Raw genomic sequence first — 20893 nt, 5'->3', positions numbered from 1 at the left:
TCGAGTTGCGGGGACAGACGGGTCCAAAACTGGTGGGCAGCTCCTCTTGGGCACCGGGGCTGGCTGGAAGCTGCGAGCCGGGTCCAGAGCCGGGTGGGCGGGCCTGCTGCTGTGGCCGGAGCGGCTGGAGAGGTGGGCTCACGGGGTGATGCGGCTTCCGCTGTGCCCTCGGAACCCCACGGCCACATGGAGGCCCACCTTAGCCCACGGCCACCCCGTGGCACCCCCACAGACCAGGGCAGTGACTCTTCCAGGTAATTGCAGCCACCCCCCACCTGTCTGTGGCTCCCCACAGAACCCTGTGTGGGCTGGTGGGGATGCTGCGCTGGCCATGCTGGGCCTGGCCACACCGTGCTCCTGCCTCATGCTCCCTGGGTGGGGGAGGGGAACAGAGCGCCCCTCCCTGCAGCAACGAGAGGAAGTGGCTGCGTCCTTTCAGCCAGTAACCGCAGTGGCATCAGCCTGCCCAGTGTGCCACTCCACCCAGTCCATCCGCTCTGAGGCCTTCACCCTAAAGAAGTGGGCCAAGCCGGTCAGACGCCCTCTGTGCCCCTGCCAGCCCCGAGTGGCCTGGACCTTTTTCTGTGGTTAGAGGAACTGATGGCGTGATGTTTGACGAGCAGATCCCGTGGTGGTCGGGCCTCAGCCAGAAGCTGGAGCTGGCTGGCGTCCAGCGCTTCCAGGCCGAGCAGGGCGTGGGGCAGCGAGACCACCTGGAGGGCGCTGACTCGCTGGCCCTTCATGGCAAGGCGCTGCCCCACGGGCCAGGAGGGAAACACTCCTTGAAGGCTTTTTCAGTAGTAATAAAAAATTAAAAGCATGAACATTTCAGGCAGAAATATGGTCATTTAAATTTAATAAGTTCATGTTTGATCATTTATTAAGTAGAAAGTACTCATAAATTAAGCATGTTCATCGTTTTAATTATTGAAACAATTACATCATAATTATTTATTAAATGTAAATGTATGTTAATGAAATTGTGTTTATCTCCATAAAATTAATTATTTATTGGTGATTAAAATTCCAATTCTAAAAACTACATACCAGCATAAAAATCCCTATTAGTTGTGAGTCTTCCAAGGATAAAAGGCCTTCATGCCTCACTTGTGTGAAGGTTTGTAATGACTGAGACTAAGGCCAGTGCTGGGGTCCCCAGCGATTTCTCCAGCACCCTTATTGTTTTGTTTTCCATCTCACGAGAACCACAATGGTGCATGTCCCCCCCACCACCCCCGCCTACCCCCCCACCCCCCCCACCATCAATGGTGCATGTCCCCCCCCCCACCCCCGCCCACCCCCCCACCATCAGGGAGAGGGTCAGGGACTTCCGTCCACCAGGGCTTCTGAGTGAGAGTCCGGTGCCCGGGCCCCAGCCGGGACTCCTAGGGCTCCAGGCTGGGAGGGCCTGGATTGTCTCTGGTGTGGAGTCTGCATGCTGTGGATGAGACCCAGACTAGAGCTCAAAACGTAAATAAAATTCATTCTCTCAGCGCTCAGGGCTGTGTCAGCAGGGGCGCTGGCTTGTGCGTATAGAACGGCACGAGGTAGCTGTAAGGAATCTGGGCCTCTGCCCTGACGTCAAGGTTGACTCAGTTGACCTGACGCAGTAGATCACAGTCTGACCTCACCCCGTTCCCCACACACTTCCCGGTGCTGTGCACCCCCCGTTTATTGCTCCCGAGGCCTCCCCCCTGTCCCCAGCTACGGCTCCTGCGCCAGCCCCACTTGCTCCCCGCCTTGGCACGCCCTGGCACTGGTGGGCTGGGGATGCCTATTCTTTCACTGCCATGAAATTTCCCAAAATTCAGTGGTTTAAAACAACACCCTTTAAAGGGAAACACACACACACACACAAAATAAAAATCTCCCCCAAAACAAAAAAGTAAATCAAAAGCAAAAACCAAACCAGAACGACACATTGACCACCTCACAGAGTGGAGGTCAGCGCTGCCCCAGGGCTCAGCAGGACCTCAGGGTGTCCGGGCCGTCCTGCACAAGGTGGACGCGGGGCAGGTACCTCCCTGGGCGGCTGTAGAGGCTGCCGGTCCCCACCGGGCCCAGCCTCCGGCTGATAGCACACCCCCCAGAGACACTTGTGTCCCGTCGGGTCTCCTGGGGCCTCCCAGCTCACGATCCTCACCCACAGCTGCAAGGTCCCTTCGTCCGCCACGCGGCCTGCCATGGCGGTGGGTTTCTTTTACTAAAAACGTGAGTTTAAATTTTTTTCTCAGTGAAACAGTAATCGTATATGCTTGTTGCAGACAGTTTGGAAAATACAATTGTGCAAAAAAGATAAAGCGCATTCCCCGGTGCTGTATTTTCACGCAGTCCTTGCTCCTACAGTCAGCAGTCAGGACCTCATTTCGGAAGCACTTTGTGAGCCTGGGCGTCGGGCCGCACGGTGGGCAGAGCAGCGGCCCCAGCCCTGCCCGAGCACGTCCACCTGCCAGCCCGGAGGAGAAGGGCGGGTGTTCTCCAGTGACCAGCCACGGTGAGGGGTGGGGCCCAGCCCGTGATCACCCTCTTCCTGTATTGGGTCCTGGCGCCTGTCTTGATGGAAGAAGCGCCCCCATTTCTCTGCCCCTCAGTCCCCAGGCCCGGTTTTCCCTCAACGATCCAAGCTGGGCCCCGCCCCTCTCCGTCTGGACAGGCTCCCCGCGTGGGCTCAGAATCTGTCCCTGTCTCCCCAGGGGGGCACCCATAGCAAGGGAACAAACTCTGGGACAGAGAGAAGTGGGATCCTACAGCTCTTTCATAGCAGAGAAAACGTCTCCGGCTCCCTCCCTGGCGCCTGCCCCGGGCTCGCTCTCAGACTCGCCTCCGGGCTGCTGGCTCTGGAGGCGCCTGCGGGACACTCCGGACACTCGCGGCCGAACTGGGCCCCCAGCGTTGAGGGAGAACGGAGGGCTGGGGGAGCCTCCGACAGTCATGGAAGGTCAAGGTTGTGGAACATTCTCAATGTTCTAAGTTAGAACCGTCTCGAAGGGGCTTGTATGAAACAAACTGGGCTCGCTGATCCTTTTTCATGATCTTCGCAGCTGTAAAGAATTTGATGCACACACGTGTTTAATCACTTACTTAAAAAGAAGTAAAGGGAATGTTACTTTTTTCCAAGTTGATCTGAAATTGGCAATGTGTCGTCCTTTGCCAGTTCTTGCTTGAAGAGTCACCAGGCTGCTCACGTGCTGTGATGAGTGACCGGCACGAGGCCGGGTGTCCAGCCCGAGCGCCCAGCCTGGGACAGGCTGCCAACCTCCCCGGGGCAGAAGGCGGGGAGGGGCAGCCCCTCGGCTCTCCTACGCCCCTAAGAGCCAGGCTCTCTCTGTCCCGTGCTGGCTCCCCCACCTGCGCCTCTGTGAGGCCTCTTCTGCTCGCCCTCATCCAGCGTGTCCGTGGCTCAGGCCACTTTTGTTGGGTGAGGTACCTGGTTTTTGTTCTCTGGAGTTCTGTGCTTCTCCCACCTGTGGGGCGCTCCCCTCTGACGCCTCGGGCGGTGCCCGGTGCGGGGCTGAGCAGGCGCAGCAGCGCGCTGAGCTAGGCCCCGGGCAGGCCCCTGGTGGCCCCCCACCCCTGGCTGGAGAGCTTCTGGGGCCCCAGGGCCGTCGTCCACATGACTCTCTCTCCAGGTGACGTCCTCGTGGCTGTGAACGACGTCGAGGTCACCGCAGAGAGCGTGGAGAGGGTCCTGTCTTGCGTCCCGGGGCCAGCACAGGTGGGTGCATTTCTGAGAAGCTCCCGATGGGTGCGTCTGGCGCCGTCTCCTCTGATAAGTGCTCAGAGCCGGCGTGTGTGAGGGGCCGGCCGGCCGCGCTGGCGGGCCGGGGCGCTTGAACGAGCGAGGGGGCTGCAGACGCCTCCACAGCGCGCCGGCTCTTTGCTTCTTTTTCCTCCTGCTTGACGTTCCCCCCGCAACTGCCCTTCCGTGCCGGCCGTGGACGCCGTGCTCTGATTCCCCGGGCACGTCCTTGGGCGTCAGGTTCGCCGGCCAGAGAGCAAGCCCGGGAGAGGCGGCTCTCGCTGGGGTGACTGACAGCTTTGCGAAGAAACGACCGACCGACCGTCCAGGCGTGGCCCCCCGCGTGGCCAGTGCGTTTGCTCAGCGCCCCCCTCCACGCAGGCCGCCCGCTCCGCCCCAACCTGAATCAGACCTTGCCTGCACTGAGGAGCTCGGACCTCAGCTCCCTCCCCACCTGCTCAGAAAAGGAAATCCGTGTGTGGGGTTTTGCCCGGTCAGAGCGGACAGGCTGCCGCTCCAGGCGCAGAGGAGGGCCCAGCCTTGCTCAGTGACCGCCACTCGGAACTCAGAACGGCCGCCATCGCGTCAAGTGGGTGTTTTACTTGTGATAAGGACCCCTGGGTGTCAGCCGGGAGCTCACTCGGGTGGTGGGTCCGGCCTCCGCGCCCCGCACAGCCGCTCCTGTCCTTCCAGCTTCTTGTTGTTTTGCCGCCCGCGCCAGCGCGGCTCCGGCCATTGCCTGTCCCGGTGGCCAAGAGCACAGCGAGGACGTCCAGTGCCTCTGCCGGCCTCGTCCACACAGACACTTTCCGAGTAATAGCTCGGCCGGTGTGTGGAGCCGCCCTCCAGGCCCTGGGGGGAGGCGCGCAGGCGGACCCTTCTTTGTGAAAATCACCCTGTTTTCATCTTTAAAGGTGAAACTCACCTTCGAAAATGCATATGCTGTGAAAAAGGAGGTGTCGCCACCCCGACAGAGAAAGGCGCAGACGAGCACTACTGAGCTGGCGAGAATTCTGTGGGGAGGGGCAGCGGCGGGGGGTCCGCAGGAGGCCCCGAGCCCCCCCCACGTCGTCATGTACCTGACCCTGCAGCTCGACTCCGAGACATCGAGGGAAGAGGTGAGCGGCCCAGAGGGCAGAGAGCTGCGGCCTCTGCAGCACCCCTCACCTCACTGTCCTGTGCACCCCACGCACCCCACCCCGGTCCTGGGGCTCTCCATGTGTTCCTTGGGGTGACTGACTCCAGCTCTCCCCCTTTTTAAAAAAAGATTTATTTTATTTATTTGTACAAAAACTGGGGTGCAGGCCAGAGGTGCGGGGGTGAGGGGATTCACCAGAGACAGAGGGGAGCAGAACAGGCGGATCCACTGAAATGCGCTGCTGAGGGGAGCAGCGGGGAGACGGGAGCCAGGGATCCAACTCAGGCCGCAGTGGCTGCGGACACCTTCATAGTGCCGAGACTTCACCCTGCGCCCCCAGGGAGGCCCCCCAGCTCTCCTCTCGGAGAATCATGGCGAGCTCGCATCCTCCCGAAGAGGTCTTTGCTGGGCTGGCCGGCCCAACCCCGGGGCGGGAGGCGCCGCTCACCTCGGCTCACCACCAAAGCCTGGGATGGGGTCCTCGGAGGCGCCTGCCCTGCCCTCCTGCCCACCCCCATTGCCAGCCAGGTCCAGCTGCCCTGCCGTGGTGGGAAGGGGTGCTCGGGAGCGGGAGCCCCTCGACCTCTCACACAGCTCAGCGCGCTTTGCCCGGTGTCTGGCCGCCTGGCCCCCCGTGTCCCCAGTGTGGTCTGGAGGCTTCATTCAGCCTCATCTCATGGCTCCGGGGCCCACGCAGCCCCCTCCATGCCGCGCCTTTCACCAGCTGCCCCGTCCCTGTGTTGCTGCAGATGCCAACACGGGGTCAGGGACTGAAATGGAAGAGGGACTCGCTGGGAGGTGTCTCTGCATCCCGAAACACCCCGCCGCCTCCGAGCCGGCGATTCTGATGTCTTGCACGTATCACTGATCCTTTCTGTCTGAGAGGAGCGAGACACTTAAGCACCCATTATGCGCAGCCCGGGGCGCCTGTCTGGTGGGGGCTCCACAGAGGCCTTTCACTGCCTCCTTTCTTTCCTTGGGAAAGCGCGTCGCTGCTGCTCAAAGGAACAGGTTCTGTCTCGTGACACTTCTGTGCCGACATTTTAATTAGGAGAGGATTTCGTTGGCCCCAGAGAGGCGTAGCCGGGCCCCCCCCCCCCCCCCCCCCCCCCCCCCCCCCCCCGTGCCGCTGCTAACAAGGGCTTAGGCAGCTAATTAGGTCGGTGGGAACCACGGCCTGCCGGGCTTTTGCAGGCCTCCGCCTCCTGCTGCTGAGGCAGAACAGAGGTTTCTCAGACCACTGTCGTGACCACTGTGACTTTACAAGCGAGGGCACGTTTTGCTTTCTTGTCAGTCACATATTTAATAAAAGCTGGTGTTCTTCCGGCCACAAGATTCGGACTTGGAGAAAACTAATCAACAAGCTTACCTTTATCCCTTGAAAGTAGCATTTGATAAATTGTAAACTGACCCTTCCAGATCTTATAATATAAAACTAATAAATGAAAGAGAGAAGAAAAAAAAAAGTAGTATTTGATATTTGGCTGAATATAATGAGATCATGTCCTGGTCAAGGTTTAAACCTATTTAGCAGACGCAGCAGATCTCAGCCCCTATGTGTCTTAAGCTCTAGAATGAAATGCCTGTAACTGCTTTTACACTGGAAATATAACAAGAAAGATCATCGATAGGCAGCGTGTACTTGGCCAGCTTATTCCGTAGCAATTTGCATATATTGTATGGGCTCAGTGAGTATAAAAAATTATAAAAAACGTGGATGTCCCTTTTATTATTAGTTACAATTGGTCCAAATGTGAAAGTTGCCAAGATGTGCCATGTCACATGATCGTTTCCTGTCGAGAGCCCATGCAAGGCTTGCAGCAAGCTGTAGCAGGCAGGCGATCAAGGAAGAACCAAGCTTCTAGGTGTTGGGGCTTCCATGTGGCTGTGTTAATAGTTCACTGGTATGGTCAGTGAACGTCATCCCCCCCCCCCCCCCCCGGTGGTGCAAGGGATTAATCACGTGCTGTAAAGCTGCCCGCAACCTCTGCAGCAGGAGTTCGATCCCTGGCCAGGGAGCTACCCACAGGGCGCAGCAGACCGCTCCTGTCTCCCTGCTGCTCCCCTCAGCCGTGGATTTCAGTGGATCTGCCTGTTCTGCTCCCCACTCTGTCTCTGGGGGATCCTCTCACCACCACCCCCCTGCACCTCTGGCCTGTACCCCAGTTCTTATATGCATAAATAAATCTAAAAAAAAAAATAAAATAAACAGCGTAGCTAGAGCTTACTCTGAATTCCCAAATTTTCTTTCTAGAAATGTTTATTTTGCCTGTTTTTAATGTGCCTTGTGAGAAAAATAGCATGCTGCTTTAAATGCCAGCCAAAAAGTGAGGGGAGACGGTGCACCCCCGCCGTGGGGACGCTCCAGCCAGCACCAGGCACCTGCCGGCACTACCTGGCTCCTGGGAACCTCGCGCAGTCTGTGAATCACCTGCTGTATCTAGTATTTTCCCTGATTTAAAATAAGCTTCCTTTTAGGGTTTGATGCCGGTTGATTTCTGGTGAGCAAAACCTCTCAAACTTAAGACAGAAGATTTTATAACGTGGAGGTCCTTCTCTCTTCCTGTTTGGTTTCACATTCTCGCTTTGTGATTAGTCTGTTTGGGGTTGAAAGACTTAGTGATTTCACCAAAGATGGTGAAGATTTTCTTTTCAGTGTCAGCATGAACACAATTGACTGTAAAGACTCCTGGCAGCTGCATGTGGTGTTCGTGTAGATAGCAAATCGCTATCCATCATTAAACAGAAAAAAAAAATAGCAGTGTCTGGATTTATTGTAAAGGATATTAAAATGTAAAACATTGTCTGAAATGACTTGAAAGTGTTCCAGCTAATCATTGCCCCACCCGGCATGTAGTTTGGTGCCGTGACCACCTTTGACTGTAACTGAGTTTCAGATGCGGTATTTTAAATGCGAAGTGTGTTCAAAATTCCACGCAGTCTTAAGTTTGCACAAAACCCTCATGAGGCCGAAAGGATTCTTTTTGTTTTGTTCTGTTCTTTCCTTACTACAAAGCCTGAATTCCCCAGGACCGAAAAAGAAAAGTTGGGAAATTTGAGGAGTTTGATCTTTGGCTTCTTTTCATTCCCCAGCAGGAAATTCTTTACCATTACCCAGTGTCTGCTGCGTCTCAGAGGCTGCGGGCCGTGCGGGGGATCTTCCTCACGCTCTGCGACATGCTGGAGAGCGTGACCGGGACCCGCCTGACCAGGTAGCGAGCCCTGTCATCAGCTGTCCGCCGTCCTCTGCCGCGCGCGGTCCCGAGCAACAGAACGCCAGCCAGCATCTGAGACTCGGGGTTCCGTGCCGTCCACACCGTGGCAGCGGGGGTTGGCCCGGGTCTCAGGGCAGCGGGGGGCCTGGTGTCCGGTCCGCTTGGAAGCAGAGGCAGTGAGTGCTCTGGGGGCAAGGTCCTGAGGTGTCTGGCGCCTCCTGCTGGGATCCTGGCCGCCAGCCTGCCAGGCCCCAGGCTGCGGAGACTGAGCCAGGGGAGCGCTTCGCTCAGAACCTCCAGTTCCCACAACGCAAAGAAGAGGGAGACACGCAAAGAAGGGGGAGACACGGGTGGGGAGCCCCCTGCGGGGGGAAGGGGGAGGCGCCCACGCGGCCTGGGGCAATTACTGCGATGCCCAGTGGTTTCTTGAGAGAGAAAGTGCCTCGTGGAGCCAACCCCGGAGCCCAGATCCCAGCCGCCTTGCTTTCCTGGCTGGGTGGGCCTGGGTGGGTCGGGTCGCAGTCGCGCGAGCACCTCCTGGGGCACAGGGGCCGGGCCCGCTTCGGTGGAGTGTGCAGTCCCAAAAGCAGGCTGCACGCCTTTTATTTTTTTAATGACTTTGCAGAATATAGTTCATATTATCACAAAATTAACCCGTGTAAAGCCCGTGGGTTTGTGAGTTCGTGGCTTCTGCTCGCTCCTCTCTGTCTCGTGGATTTCCCTGCTTCAGCGAGTCCCCGAGGGCGGCAGCTGAGACGCTGCTGGAAGGGCTGTCTTCCACGGGGCAACTTCCAAGGCACGGCCTCCTTTCTAACCCTACTAGAAAGACAGAAAATTTATTTTAAGATTCTCCATATGGGTTGGATCTTTTTTTTTACTCCTGAGGATAGATGTTATTTGATATTTGGATCTTATTATTAATAAGATGTGAATGAAACATGTGGAAAATAGTTAAGTGCAGGCTGAAAGTAAAATCTGTGAGACAATAAATATGAAATTAATTATTTCAGGGGTTTCTTAGTAACGTGTCTTTTGTCACAGTTTTAACACCCAGTACAAGTTGTACTGTCTGACTAGAAATATTTCCCAGAAAAATGTGCATGTTTCAACTCTGTTAAGGCAAAAGTACAATCCTTTTTGAAAAATCCTATTTAGCAATTCATATTCAGAAGCCCCCCCCCCCCCCCACCTCCATGCAGAGCCCTGAGGATCCAGCCGGTAGATGCCGAGGCACAGGTTTTCATTCAGGGAAGGAAAACGGTCAGTCTGTTTTCTTTCCTCTTCCTCCCACACCGACAGTCACCGGCAGAAGTCGCAGCCCCCCCCCCCCCCCCAGAACACAACTGTCTCTTCCCCTTCGTTTAGCTGAGGCAGGAGAAGCTGCAGGGTGGGGGCTCAGTCCGAGCAGCACTGATGTGACCCTGCGTGGTCCCCGCTGTGTAGACCCGCCCTCCAGCCTGACCTGTCTCCCGGTCACTCGTTGACACACCCGTGACCCGTATTCAGTGTCGTCCCGTGAGCTGGGACTGCGTCTTCCTTTCTTGGGCCTCTCCTTTAGTGATGAACATTTGTTGATGCTCGTTAACAGGCAACCAGGAAATATGTTTAAATTAATGCCCTGCAGCGGGAGCTTTTTAGGAGAAAAAAATGTAAGCAAAGAAGTCAGCATATCTTTTTTCTGCCATGGATCTGCTTTTGTTTGACTTAGAGGTTTTTGTTTATTTTTAACGTTCCAGAAGAATCCTTGTCACCACACAGTCCTGTGCGGTTTCTGTGGCCGCCAGGCATCTGCGAGAAGCGCGTTTATGGGCTCTCAGTTCTCAGTCAGGCCTCAGGCCTCCCGCATGAGCGGCTATGGCAGCCTGGAGGGGCTGTGCCCCCGGGCTGTGCCGTGGGGCTCACAGCTCACCTCTGCCTCTGCTTTTCCGCAGCTCGTCCCTCCTTGTAGATGGAAAACAAATCCACGTGACGTACTGGAAAGAATCTCACAAGCTGCTGTTAATGGGCCTGCCTGCCGAAGAGTGAGTCAAGACTTTTTGTCGTTGTTTCCCTTAAAGTCGTTTCCAAAACAAAGTCTGTTCCCCTAAAATATGACATTTGGCAGCCAAGGCCTCCTCCTTCATCAGTGCCGGGGGTCCAGGTCACGAGCCAGGCCGTAGCCACACCTCGGGGGAAGGCGCCCGCCTCTCGCCCGCTCCTGCAGCGCCAGGCTCTGAGTCTCTGTGGGGCTCCTCTCCGTGGGGATTTTGGAGAATGGAGGTTCTGCAGAAAGGCGTCTGTCCCCGCAGAGCGCCTCTGACTGGGTTGGCCGTGGTCCGCCTTTCCCGGTGCTTTGTCTTAGGATGTTGAGAGCCGGGGGCAGGCAGGCACCGGGGGCAGCCCAGGGACATGGGCGAGGCTTCCGGCCTTGTCCTAGGACTTTTCAGACCCCAAGTTTGAGCTCTCGCCTCTTTTAAATAGTAACTGGGCTGGCCCCGTTAAACTGTTAAACACACTTGCATCTTCTGTTTGATCACATCTTGTCTACCGAGTAATGACCAAATAAAGATTTATTTTATTTATTTACGGATACAAGAACTGGGGTGCAGGCCAGAGGTGTGTGGGAGGGTGAGAGGATTCACCAGAGACAGAGTGGGGAGCAGATCAGGTGGATCCACTGAAATCCACTGCTGAGGGGAGCCGCGGGGAGACAGGAGAGGTCTGCTGCGCCCTGTGGGCAGCTTCCTGGCCGGGGATGAACTCAGGCTGCAGAGGCTGCAGATAACTTCATAGTGCTGGGACTTAACCCCGTGTGCCACCAGGGAGGCCCCAGATAACAATCATATGGCAGAACAAATGCTAGAGGGTGTGCCTGACAAAGCTTGTAGAACTCCCTATCGGATGAATTTTCTTTTGATTCTGCATCAAACTACCCGCACCATTAGCCAGCCTGTGTGAGCACGGCCGGGCTGTTTGCTGTGACCAGTGACTGGGAACCAGCCCCTGCGTTAGGCAGCAGTTACCTGTTCCCACATAACTAGCCGCCCAGACGTAGGGACACGAGACGCAGCGCCGGTGCTCATGAGGGTCCCACGGTCAGGAGCCCTTGCGCCGAAGGCTCAGGGTGTCCCTGGGGCTGCTGTCCACATGCCGCTGGACAGGCCCCCGGAGGCCTGCTCCCTGGCCCCATCCAGCTCTGCCCTTAGTGCGGGCCTGAGAAGGGGCTGGTGGTTATCAGTGCATTTAACAAGGGGAGCCTGAACCCCAAAAGAGGGTCAATTCCTTGGCATAGAAATAGTGATAGAGCGTTTCCCTGCTTGGCCCCAAGTCTAGACTGCAGACTCCGCCGCCACTAGTGTGATAGACAGCCGCCTTCCGCAGCTGGCAGACACCCCGCACGCCCGCCCCAGGTGTGAGGGGGCATCGGGCTCCCTAGCGAGGCGCCCATGACTGTGTCACAGACACAGCCGTGTCTGCTCTTTTTAGAGTCCCTCTTCCTCAGCAGCGAGACATGATCCAAGATGTCGCCCGAACCTTGACGTTCCTGTATGGCTCTGTGGACAGGTGAGGCTCTGTGGACAGGTGAGGGCCGTGGACAGGCGCGGGCTCCTGCTCCCAAGCAGTGGCTTTGTGGCTGTCACATTAGCCCCCTACTTGGGCCTTTTCTGTGGCAGACAAGCCACCGCCCAGGCCCCATGGGCCCCTCACGGGACACCCACCGTGCAGTTCGGAGTAGGGTGTGGGGTGACAACGCGAGGGGGCTCCTGCCCCGGAGCCTCAGGAGCGTGAGGGCGGCGGCTCCTGCTCGGGGGTTGGGGGCTCGCGGAGGCGCCGGTGCTGACTCCAGCCCCTGCCTCCAGTGCCTTCTGCCAGGCCGACCACGTTCCGCACCTGGACCACTTCTTCAGCTCCTTCTTTCAAAGAGTGCTGCGACCCCTGAGGCTGCAGGGCGGCGTGGGCCCCTGCGCGCAGTGGTACGAGGCGGCCAGCACCCCGCTGCTGGACACGCTGCCCGGCGTCCGGTGGCTGATGCTCCCCCGGGACCTCAAGGTACTGAGGCTCTCAGAGACCAGCAGGACCCTCACTGGGGCCTCCTCCCTGCACGCCTCACTGCTCTCGGGGTCACGGTGAGAGTCGGTGGCTGAGGGGGGCCAGGGGCGCTGGCCGCATACACATTGTTCGTCCTTGCTAGGAACCGTCTCCCCTCACCTGAGCACGTCGCCTGGTCCACAGCCTTTTTAGGAATCGCGACCAGACGGTGTGTCTTGCTTTGAGTCCTGTGACTCTGTGTATCGCGAGCCGATGGTGCTGGGGCGGCGCCGCTGGACAGACGCCAGCGGTCAACGGCGGTGACAGCCACGACCTGGAGCCGGCCCGGCGGGTGACGGCAGAGTCTTCCTTCACGGGAACATCGGGGTCCGCTGCCCCGTCCCGGCTGGCTCAGCAGGGTGGCTCAGCAGGAGGCCTCGTCCTGGCGCCTCGTCACTTTTACACATTTCAGCCGAAAAACGCGTCCCACCGGAGGCGCCGTGGGGCCCTCGCCGAGGCCATGGCTGCCCCATCCCTGGGCGGGCGCACGCCCTGTGGACAGCGGCCTCGGAGGGGACTCGCCCCGCGCTCGGCTGTGGGCCAGGGTCGTCCGCTCCCTCACAGCAGGGGCAGGCCCGCGGGGGGCTGTGAGGCTGTGGCTCGGCTGTGTCCAGGGCTCTGTCATCTGGGGGGGTCGTGACAGCGTCTTTGCAGGGGAGCTGGGAGCCGCCCCGGAGAGTGAGTCACATCGCTGATGAGTGTGACCTTGAAACACAGTCGCCCCTCGAGTTTGTGTGTTTGATTTTTTAGCAAAGTCAAAGATCTCGCTCGCTCGCCCTCCCGCTCGCTCGCGCTCTCTCTCTGCTATTCCTTGCTGTGTTAAAAATCATAGGGCCTGTTGACAATGTAGCTTCTAATGAAATTTCATGCCTAAGAAATCTAGTGAGAAGCGTGTGTGGAGTAACTGGTGCCGCATAAACTGAGTGGAAATGGTTATTTTTTAACTTGGATGAAAACTTCCCTGTTCTTGCTGCCGTATCCGGCTGTCCCCAGCTGTTTAAAGCTCCTTGCTTTGTTCTTCCTCTCCCTGGTCACCTTTCCTAGGTTTGCTGGAATAAGAGGGGCACCCCTTCCCTTTCCCTTGGGGAGGGGGCAGCCCACTGAGCCCCCCAGCTGCCCCAGAGCAGACACCCCAAGGGGCGGCTTTCGCTTGTCCTGCGGTTTCTCACAAGAGAAGCCAGCGCCCCAACAGCAGAACATGAAGAATTTGCTAGAAGCTGAGGCTGTGGGTCACAGGGGGATAAGTCAGGCCACGGGGCACTGGGGTGTGACTGGCACCCTCTGGGGCGCCCACAGGGTGCCTGGCCTCTGGCGGGGAGGTTCTTCCTCACGTCCGTGGTCCACGCCGCGCGCTCCTGCCGCCAGTCACTTTCAGGGGAAGTACGTGGTCACAGATGAAACCGCAGATTAAATTCAGGCTATTTAAAAATTGTGAATGCTTCAGAGAGGAACAAGAACGGGGAAGCCTTTGGGTATTTCCATGGAAACAAAGGCCACAGCCCGAGTGAGGGATTTCCTGACGACCCTGGGGGGCAGTCTCCCGCCGCCAGCTCCCAGGGCAGGCTTGCCTCCGTGTTTTAATCCCCAGACAAAGATGAACAATCCTTTCACACGGGCACTTCATGCAGAACACAGGCGAGAGAGAGCAGAGACCGCTGGTGGTTGCCAGGACCCAACTGTGGGGAAACAGGACGCAGAGAAGCAAGAGCAGCGAAGTCGGTTGGCTGCACTGCCATTTTGTCACTCTAAGAATTTTAATAGATTAATATTTTTTTCTAACTGAAGTTGGGTAACAGTCTCCTAACCTCGCGGGTGGTTCGCATTGGCTCCAGGGAGAAGCCGATTTGGCAAGACTTGAGATTTGACTGAGAAATGCCTGTGGCTGCAAGGACCCATTTTTTGGTCACTGCACAGCTTAATACAAGGTGTTCCATGTTGAGACATTTCTTGAATAACACAAGAGAAAGAGACGTATTCGTGTCTTAAGATATTGTGAAATGCTTTTTTACGGCCATTACTAAAAATTTACTAACGGGAGTTAAATCCTGTGTCACTTTGTTGCTGTAGACTGAGCTGGACATGGCGCTGAGCGACTTGGAGGCTGCGGACTTTGCAGAGCTGGTGAGCATGGGCCAGGGCGGGCCCCGCTGCTGCTGCCTTCAGCCCTCGGGCGCGTCCCACGGAGAGCCGCAGCCCTGGGGCTCTCTCCACATGGGCTCAGTCCCCTTGCTCCCCCAAGCCCTTCTGCTCAGGGGCGGTGGCCACAGGAGCTCTGCAGTGGGGTGCATTAGTGCCACCTCGCGGCTTCGAGGGGGTGTGCGTGTGCCAGTAAGGATGTGCCTTGTAAAGAAGTGTCCCGGCTCCATCCAGCAGAGAGGCCAAGAAGAGGGGTGGCCGGGCCGTGAGGCCCCGGCACCTGCCTGTGTACTTAGCAGCTCAAGCAGAGAAGCCAGGGCTCCTCAGGGCAGTGACGGGGGTGGAGTCGGGGCTAGAAACGTACCAGATGCCCCTGGCAGCGTATGCTCATGTCACAACCTGGCAGCTTTCGCCAGCCCTAGGGGGCCGGGCATCCACCCAGGAGGAGCAACACTTGAGAGACCTGATGCGGAGGAGGGGCCGCCGCGTTCACCTGCCTCCCCGCACACCTCCCCGGGGTTAGCTGGGGGGACCGGGTCGTGCTCACAGAAGCGGCAGCATGGGGGTGTCGCCGTCCAGAGAACTGGGGAATCTTGGCAGTGACTGTCAGAGTCAGGACGTGGCTCCCGGAGGGACCCACAGGCCTGGTGTGAGGGCAACATGCGCTGATGCTGGTCAGGTAGCCTCACTGCAGCTGCTCCTGGGGTCACGGCTCTTCTGGGCTCTTCTGTCCTCGGAGCCACTGAGAACCAGTGGCAGAGTTGTCCTCGGTCCAGCGTAGACATGCGTGCACGTTGTCTTTCCCCGCGCGCCTGTGCCCTGGCCCCTAAGGGAGGCCTCATGGAGAGCCCGTTACCGCGGATCGAATGTCTCAGAGGCGGTAGACGGGGCGTTCTCTGACCCCTCCCCCCCGTCTGTCTGTCCCCCAGTCCGAGGACCACTGTGACCGGAGGCGGCTGTACACCATCGTGGGGTCGTCTCTGTTTTACAAGGTAAGCAGCAGCCTTGGTGCTGAGCAGTGCTCACCGCTGCGCCGCCTAACGCACACTCCGCAGACGCTCACAGAGGCGAGGCCGCCGCGACCCTGCTCTGGGCGTGGACACTCCGCCTCTGCCGCCCAGCGCGTCTCTGGTTCATGCCACCCGGGCCTGGCAGGCACGTTGAGGAGACTCGCTCCTCCAGCGCCGAGTGCCGGGGCAGGCCCTCCTGCCGCAGTGCCCTCCTGCCGCTCGGTCCCTGGCTGCACGTGAAGCAAGTTAAGCGTCCACTGAATTGAAATATTTTCATTGGCGCAGCCAGGGTGCGTGGTGAGGCTTTTCCTGCCTCGACTGCTGCCTCTGCACTTCCCCCAGGAGTGGGGGAAGTGACTCTGCCAAACCCGCAGGCCAGTGCCACCCCCTCTGCTGGCGTGGGGTGCAGGTGTCAGTCTCTGCCCTCTAGCTGGATCTCAGGGGAGCACTTATTCCTAGCATGTCTCCACTCGTCCCCTTTGAAACGGGAAACTTTACGGCCCCAAAGAAGGCCCAGGGGACTCCCACACACCTGGTGACGCCGCGTCTCACGCTCGCTGCCTGCCGCCTGGTCCCTCCCAGGGCTACCTGCTCTGCAGCCACCTGCCCGTGGACGACCTCGCCGACGTTGCCGCCTACTGCCGCCACCGTGGCCTGCAGCCCCTGGCGGCCCAGCGGCGGGTCGGCCAGCTGCTGGTGTGGCGGGAGGTCTTCCCCGGACACCACCCGACGCCGCCTGTGCCCTCCGACAGCGCGGCCTTCCAGGGCCCTGACGGCAGGTACTTTTTGCTCATCGTTGGCCTGGTGAGTCTCTGCACTTCTCTCTTGGGATTTTTTTTTTTTTTTTTTGGCCACTTCCTGACTAAATAGAAACAAACAAGGCAGTTTAAAATGGGAGCACTCCCAACACCAGTATCCAGCAAGTCCTGCCACTGGTCCCCTCTCCTTGACACTCTCTGACACTAGGCAATGCCACCCTGAAGCCCCATGAGATTAGTGGGGCCTCGGGCCTGCCCCCCCGCTTCTGTGGTGCTCTCACTGCTGGGTTGTTGTGAGAAATTGTGGGGGCACGAGACGTGTGGGCGGGAGGGCCCCGCCATTGACCCTTCAAAGCTGCTCAGTCTCCACACGCTGGGAGTGGCCTCTGAGGGGGTGTCAGGAGGTTTTGTTTCCAAGGGTGTTCAAGGGCACCGAGAGTAACAAAGAAGGCAAGTGAGGGCAGCGCTGGTGGTGACCGCGTACTCGTGCGTGCCCAGGCCGGCATGTTCACGGATGTGTGCACACGCGTCACACTCAGACGCCTTCGTGCCGCGAGCCCCACAGTGTGCGTTTCCTTCCTCCAGAGGCACTACGTGCTGTGCGTCCTGCTGGAGGCCGGGGGCTGTGCGTCCACGGCCATCGGGAGTCCCGGCCCAGACTGCGTCTACGTGGACCAGGTCCGGGCCACGCTGCAGCAGCTGAGAGGGGCGGAGGCCCGGCTGGAGGCGCGGCTGGCTGCTCCCCCCAGCCCCAGCTTGTCCTGTGCTGACTGGTTCCTCGCGGGGTCACAGGAGAAGCCAGACGGCCTGACGAGCTCCCCCATCCTCAGCAGGCTGCAGGGAGCTTCCAGGGCGGCCGCCTCCCCGGCCTGCAGAAGGGCCCTCTTCGGGGACGCCTCCTTGAGGACGCGGAAGCCCAGTCCTCCTCGGGGCAGCGGCGGCTCCGACAGTGGCTGTGAAAATGGAGAAGGCGGTGTTCTGAGCCCCCACCCCGCCTCTGATGGGGGCCGGAAGCCCAGAGAAGCTCAGGGCTCCGAGGGTCCAGAGGACGGCGGGGCCTCGCTGCAGGTGAGTGTCTGTCTGGGCCCAGTGCCCATCAGGCCTCGCTGCCTCCTTGTCCCCTCGGGGAGCCGCAGGGCAGCTCCGCGGCAGAGCACTGTGCAAATGCACTGGCGGTTGTCTGGGTGGCAGAACAAGATACCAGGGACTCTCCCGCCGCAGGCTGCTGCCCCGCACCGATGGCAAGTGGGGAGAACCCAGCCTGCTCCCCCAGCCCCGCCTCCACTCGCGGCTGACAGTGCATCCCGTCTGGGGGCCAACTGGGCAAAATAGGCCCTAAAATGTTCAGCAGACACAAAAAGTGACTCATAAACTTAAAACAAAAGTATATATACGTGGATATTTGTGTCTTACTCTATTTTTTTTTTTTTTGGTGGGACCCTCGCCGGCGGCCGGGGAACGAACCGGTGCTGCGGGCAGCCTCGCAGCCCAGCACTTAACCTCTGCGCCACCAGGGGAGGCCCTACTCTATTTTTTATAAATTTTTATAGATTCTGTTTTATAGATTTTTTTCCTTGCCTGCCCCTGTGAAGGTCTGGACTCTATACTCAGGAATCTAACATGTGACAGCAAAGCAAAGAAAGTGCTCGTTCTCCAGATTGATTGTCACCTTTCTGTGGTTTTTTTCCCCACGAAAAAAGCCGTGACACCCGCGTGGGCGGCAGAGTAGCAGCCTGTAGTGACTGTGCGCAGCCGCGCTCTGAAACGGCCGAGTCGTGCCTTTGCCGCTGGAGGCGCCCCCGGGAGCGAGCGTGGAGGAGCAGCGGGCTCAGTCCCGGCTGTGGGCCGGATGGCACAGCCATAGAGCCAGCTCCTGCTTCCCCGCACCCGCCAGCGTCTGCCGGAGGCCCCGGGCTGGTCCTGCTGTCCTGGCCCCGCTGAGGAGCCGAGCAGGAAACGTGGCTTCGGAGGAAGGGGCGGGCGGCTCCCACGAGAGGCTGAATAAACACTAAGACCCGGCGGCAGCAGATGCTGCCTGAACGCCTACTGTGTGCCGAGCGCTGTGTGGCACAGAGCGGGTCCAAAGATAAGTGAGATGCGGCCCCCCCTTTGAGGGGTGCACTCAGCACCCCCATGCAGCTCTGTGAGCAGGCGGGGGACATACGCGTCCTCCGGGGGTTGCCCAGCCGGCCGCACGGGAAGGCCAGCATGTGGATGTCCGGAGGCGGCGCTGCGGAGGCCGGCGCGCACCTGGACGTGTTCATGGGATTTCTGCCGCTGGTTTCCGCCCTCGGATACGAGCGCCTCTGCTGTGCTTCCAGGTCACTAAGAAGAAGCCTGCCCTTCCCAGTCCTTTTAACTTGGGCAGCTCGAAGAAGGGCGCTTCAGAGAAAGACCTGGACGCGTACAACACGGTGAAGTAAGGCTCTCCCCGCGTGCCCCTTCCACCCAAACCCCGTGCCCTCTGGCGGCTTTCTGCGAGAAAGGCCAGGTCCGTGCTGGCAGTCGGGCGTGACGCGCCTTACACTTTGCAGGCGATGCTGTGCTACTTCCCTAGAGCGCTTGGTTTCGAGGAACCCCAGGAAGGGGTAGAACGTCTACAAAGAGCTATTTCTAAATGTGAGCGCCCCTGCCTCTGGCCTCCACGATGGCCTCCCCCTCGTACAGCTGACGTTTGAATTGCGCTCACTCCCCAGACGCTGGCGGATGCCGAGGGGCTCCCCGGCACCCCTCAGCTCCTCCGTGCGTGCGGGCGAGGGGCCACGGCTCACAGTGGACCTCTCCTCGGCCGTGCTCACCATTGGTGGCGGCAGCAGCGCTGAGAGGTTCTGTTGGCCTGTTGGGGCCCGCAGGCGGGCCTGAAGAGGCAAGGAAGGAAGGGCCGGCAAGGCGCGCATGGAGAGTGGAATAGCAAAGACGTGACAGAGGGGCAGCGCGGGGAGGGCAGGAGGCCAGGGCGCAGCCAGGCCAGCCGCCATGTTCGGGCTTTCCGGCTCTGGACGCAGCTTCGCCCTTGTTAATGGTGGTCATGCCTGAGCGTCGTGGTCGCAGGCTCCACGCTAGAGCTGACGCGGCTGCGGGCTGCGTTCAGCCGTCTGGTCTGGTCCCTGTCTGAGCCCTCTCTGGGCTCACACCTGAGTTGGGCACAGGCTGTGACTCAGGACTGGGGGGTGCTGGCCAACCCGGATGGCCAGGCTGCCCCGTCCGTGTGGTTCACCCCTCGGCCCCCGGGCTGTTTCCTGTCACGGGCCCGCGGGCGCTGGAGCTGTCCCTCAGCCAAGGAGCAGGGGACCAAGTGTTTGCCCAGCTCCTGGGCCCATCACGCTGCACCCCGGACATGATGCGGTGGACGAGGCTTACGCGGAGCCTAACCATTCAACATGAAGCAGTGCTTCCAAGTTGACTTCACGCCTCGTTTTCCTTCTTTTCCAGGCTGACGTCGGGCCCTGAGAACACACTTTTCCACTACGTGGCCTTAGAAACGGTGCAAGGCATCCTCATCACGCCGACCCACGAGGAGGTGGCGCAGCTCAGCGGCTCCATCCACCCGCAGCTGATACGGAACTTCCACCGCTGCTGCCTCTCCATCCGAGCCGTCTTCCAGCAGACGCTGCGGGCGCAGGTGGGCCTGACCGGCGCGGCTCTGCCCGCGCTCCCTTCCCTACGTGGTCTCGCCGCGAGCCCTCTCCTCAGTCTGCCGGGCCACGACTATTCCACCTAACGTGTTTCTTATGGTCACCCAACCTAACTTGAGGGGCAAAGGACTGTCCCCACTGTCCCTGGCCTCGCAGCTCCGCTTCATAACCCCGAGCCTGGCATCCCGGAGTCCTGCCCGGGGGGTGTGGGCGCACATGGGAGGAGCTGTGGTGGGGGGGGGGCAGTTCTGCGAGGGGCTGGACACCCATCCTCGTATCCGCAGGCCCACCGGGCTGCTGTGTGGAGCAGCGGGGGGCGGAGGCCAGGCAGGAGGAGGGCGGCTCAAGGCAAGAGATGGGCGGGTGACTGGGTTCTGGATGTGTTCTAGAGGGTGGACCACAGGGTGCTTGGCGAACTCCATGAGGACTGTGAGAGAGAGCAAAGGCTTGTAGGGCAGGGGGACTGTTCCCTTCTCCCTTGTAGGTCCTTTGGCAGGTCTGACAATTCAGTTGACATAGAACAAACAAACAGGAGAAAAACACTTAATTTCGCATAGGTGAGTCCCGTGAGAGTCTGGGACTCAAAAGAAATGACAAAAGCAGGAAGCTTCTGTGCATTTCAGTGCAGGGAACAACGCATTTGTGAAGAACTGCTCAGACAGAGGACTCCAGGCTTAAGGGAGCAAGTCAGCGAGGGGGTAGCAAGCTCCAGGGCGGCGAAGGCACCGCAGTGCTGCGCGGTTAGGGCCAGCGGCGCGCGTCTGCGTGGAAGCGCTGGGAAGTCACGCTGCTGGGTCTGATACCTGCTACCTTACAGAAAAGGAAGGCACTAGATGGTGGAGATTCCGCCGGCGCTGCCAATTCTGGGTCTTCTCTTACCCCCGTGAAGGAGCACGGTGTGCTGTTCGAGTGCTCCCCTGAGCCCTGGGCTGACCCGCGCAAAGCCCCTCCCGTGCTGGCCTACTGGGTGGTGGGGTGAGTAACCGGAGCCTGGCCTCCTGGGCGGCGGGGTGAGTGGCCGGGGCCTGGCCTCCTGGGCGGCGGGGTGAGTGGCCGGGGCCTGGCCTCCTGGGCGGCGGGGTGAGTGGCCGGGGCCTGGCCTCCTGGGCAGCGGGGTGAGTGGCTGGGGCGCACAGCCCTGCCTGTGCTGCCCTACTGGGTGGTGGAGAAAGTTGGCTGAAGAAATCTATAGGT

The 20893-nt window shown here is 59.2% G+C and overlaps 1 protein-coding gene across 1 annotated transcript in view; it reads left to right on the top strand.

The window, feature by feature from the left end:
- INTU (inturned planar cell polarity protein) overlaps positions 1–20893 on the top strand; it is a gene marked incomplete at both ends in the record, with an annotated part of 33405 nt that overhangs the window by 11931 nt on the left and 581 nt on the right. The window contains 13 exons of the mRNA XM_084245613.1: positions 3630–3715; positions 4654–4857; positions 7971–8089; positions 10024–10113; positions 11558–11635; positions 11932–12121; positions 14228–14281; positions 15226–15288; positions 15889–16110; positions 16650–17132; positions 18386–18483; positions 19497–19686; positions 20517–20674. Coding sequence (XP_084101739.1) covers positions 3630–3715; positions 4654–4857; positions 7971–8089; positions 10024–10113; positions 11558–11635; positions 11932–12121; positions 14228–14281; positions 15226–15288; positions 15889–16110; positions 16650–17132; positions 18386–18483; positions 19497–19686; positions 20517–20674 — 2035 coding nt within the window. The remainder of the gene's footprint in view (positions 1–3629; positions 3716–4653; positions 4858–7970; positions 8090–10023; positions 10114–11557; positions 11636–11931; positions 12122–14227; positions 14282–15225; positions 15289–15888; positions 16111–16649; positions 17133–18385; positions 18484–19496; positions 19687–20516; positions 20675–20893) is intronic.

This window comes from Talpa europaea, assembly GCF_964194135.1.
Source record: "Talpa europaea genome assembly, chromosome: 10".
NCBI lineage: Eukaryota > Metazoa > Chordata > Mammalia > Eulipotyphla > Talpidae > Talpa > Talpa europaea.
This window is presented reverse-complemented; position numbering and strand designations above follow the sequence as displayed.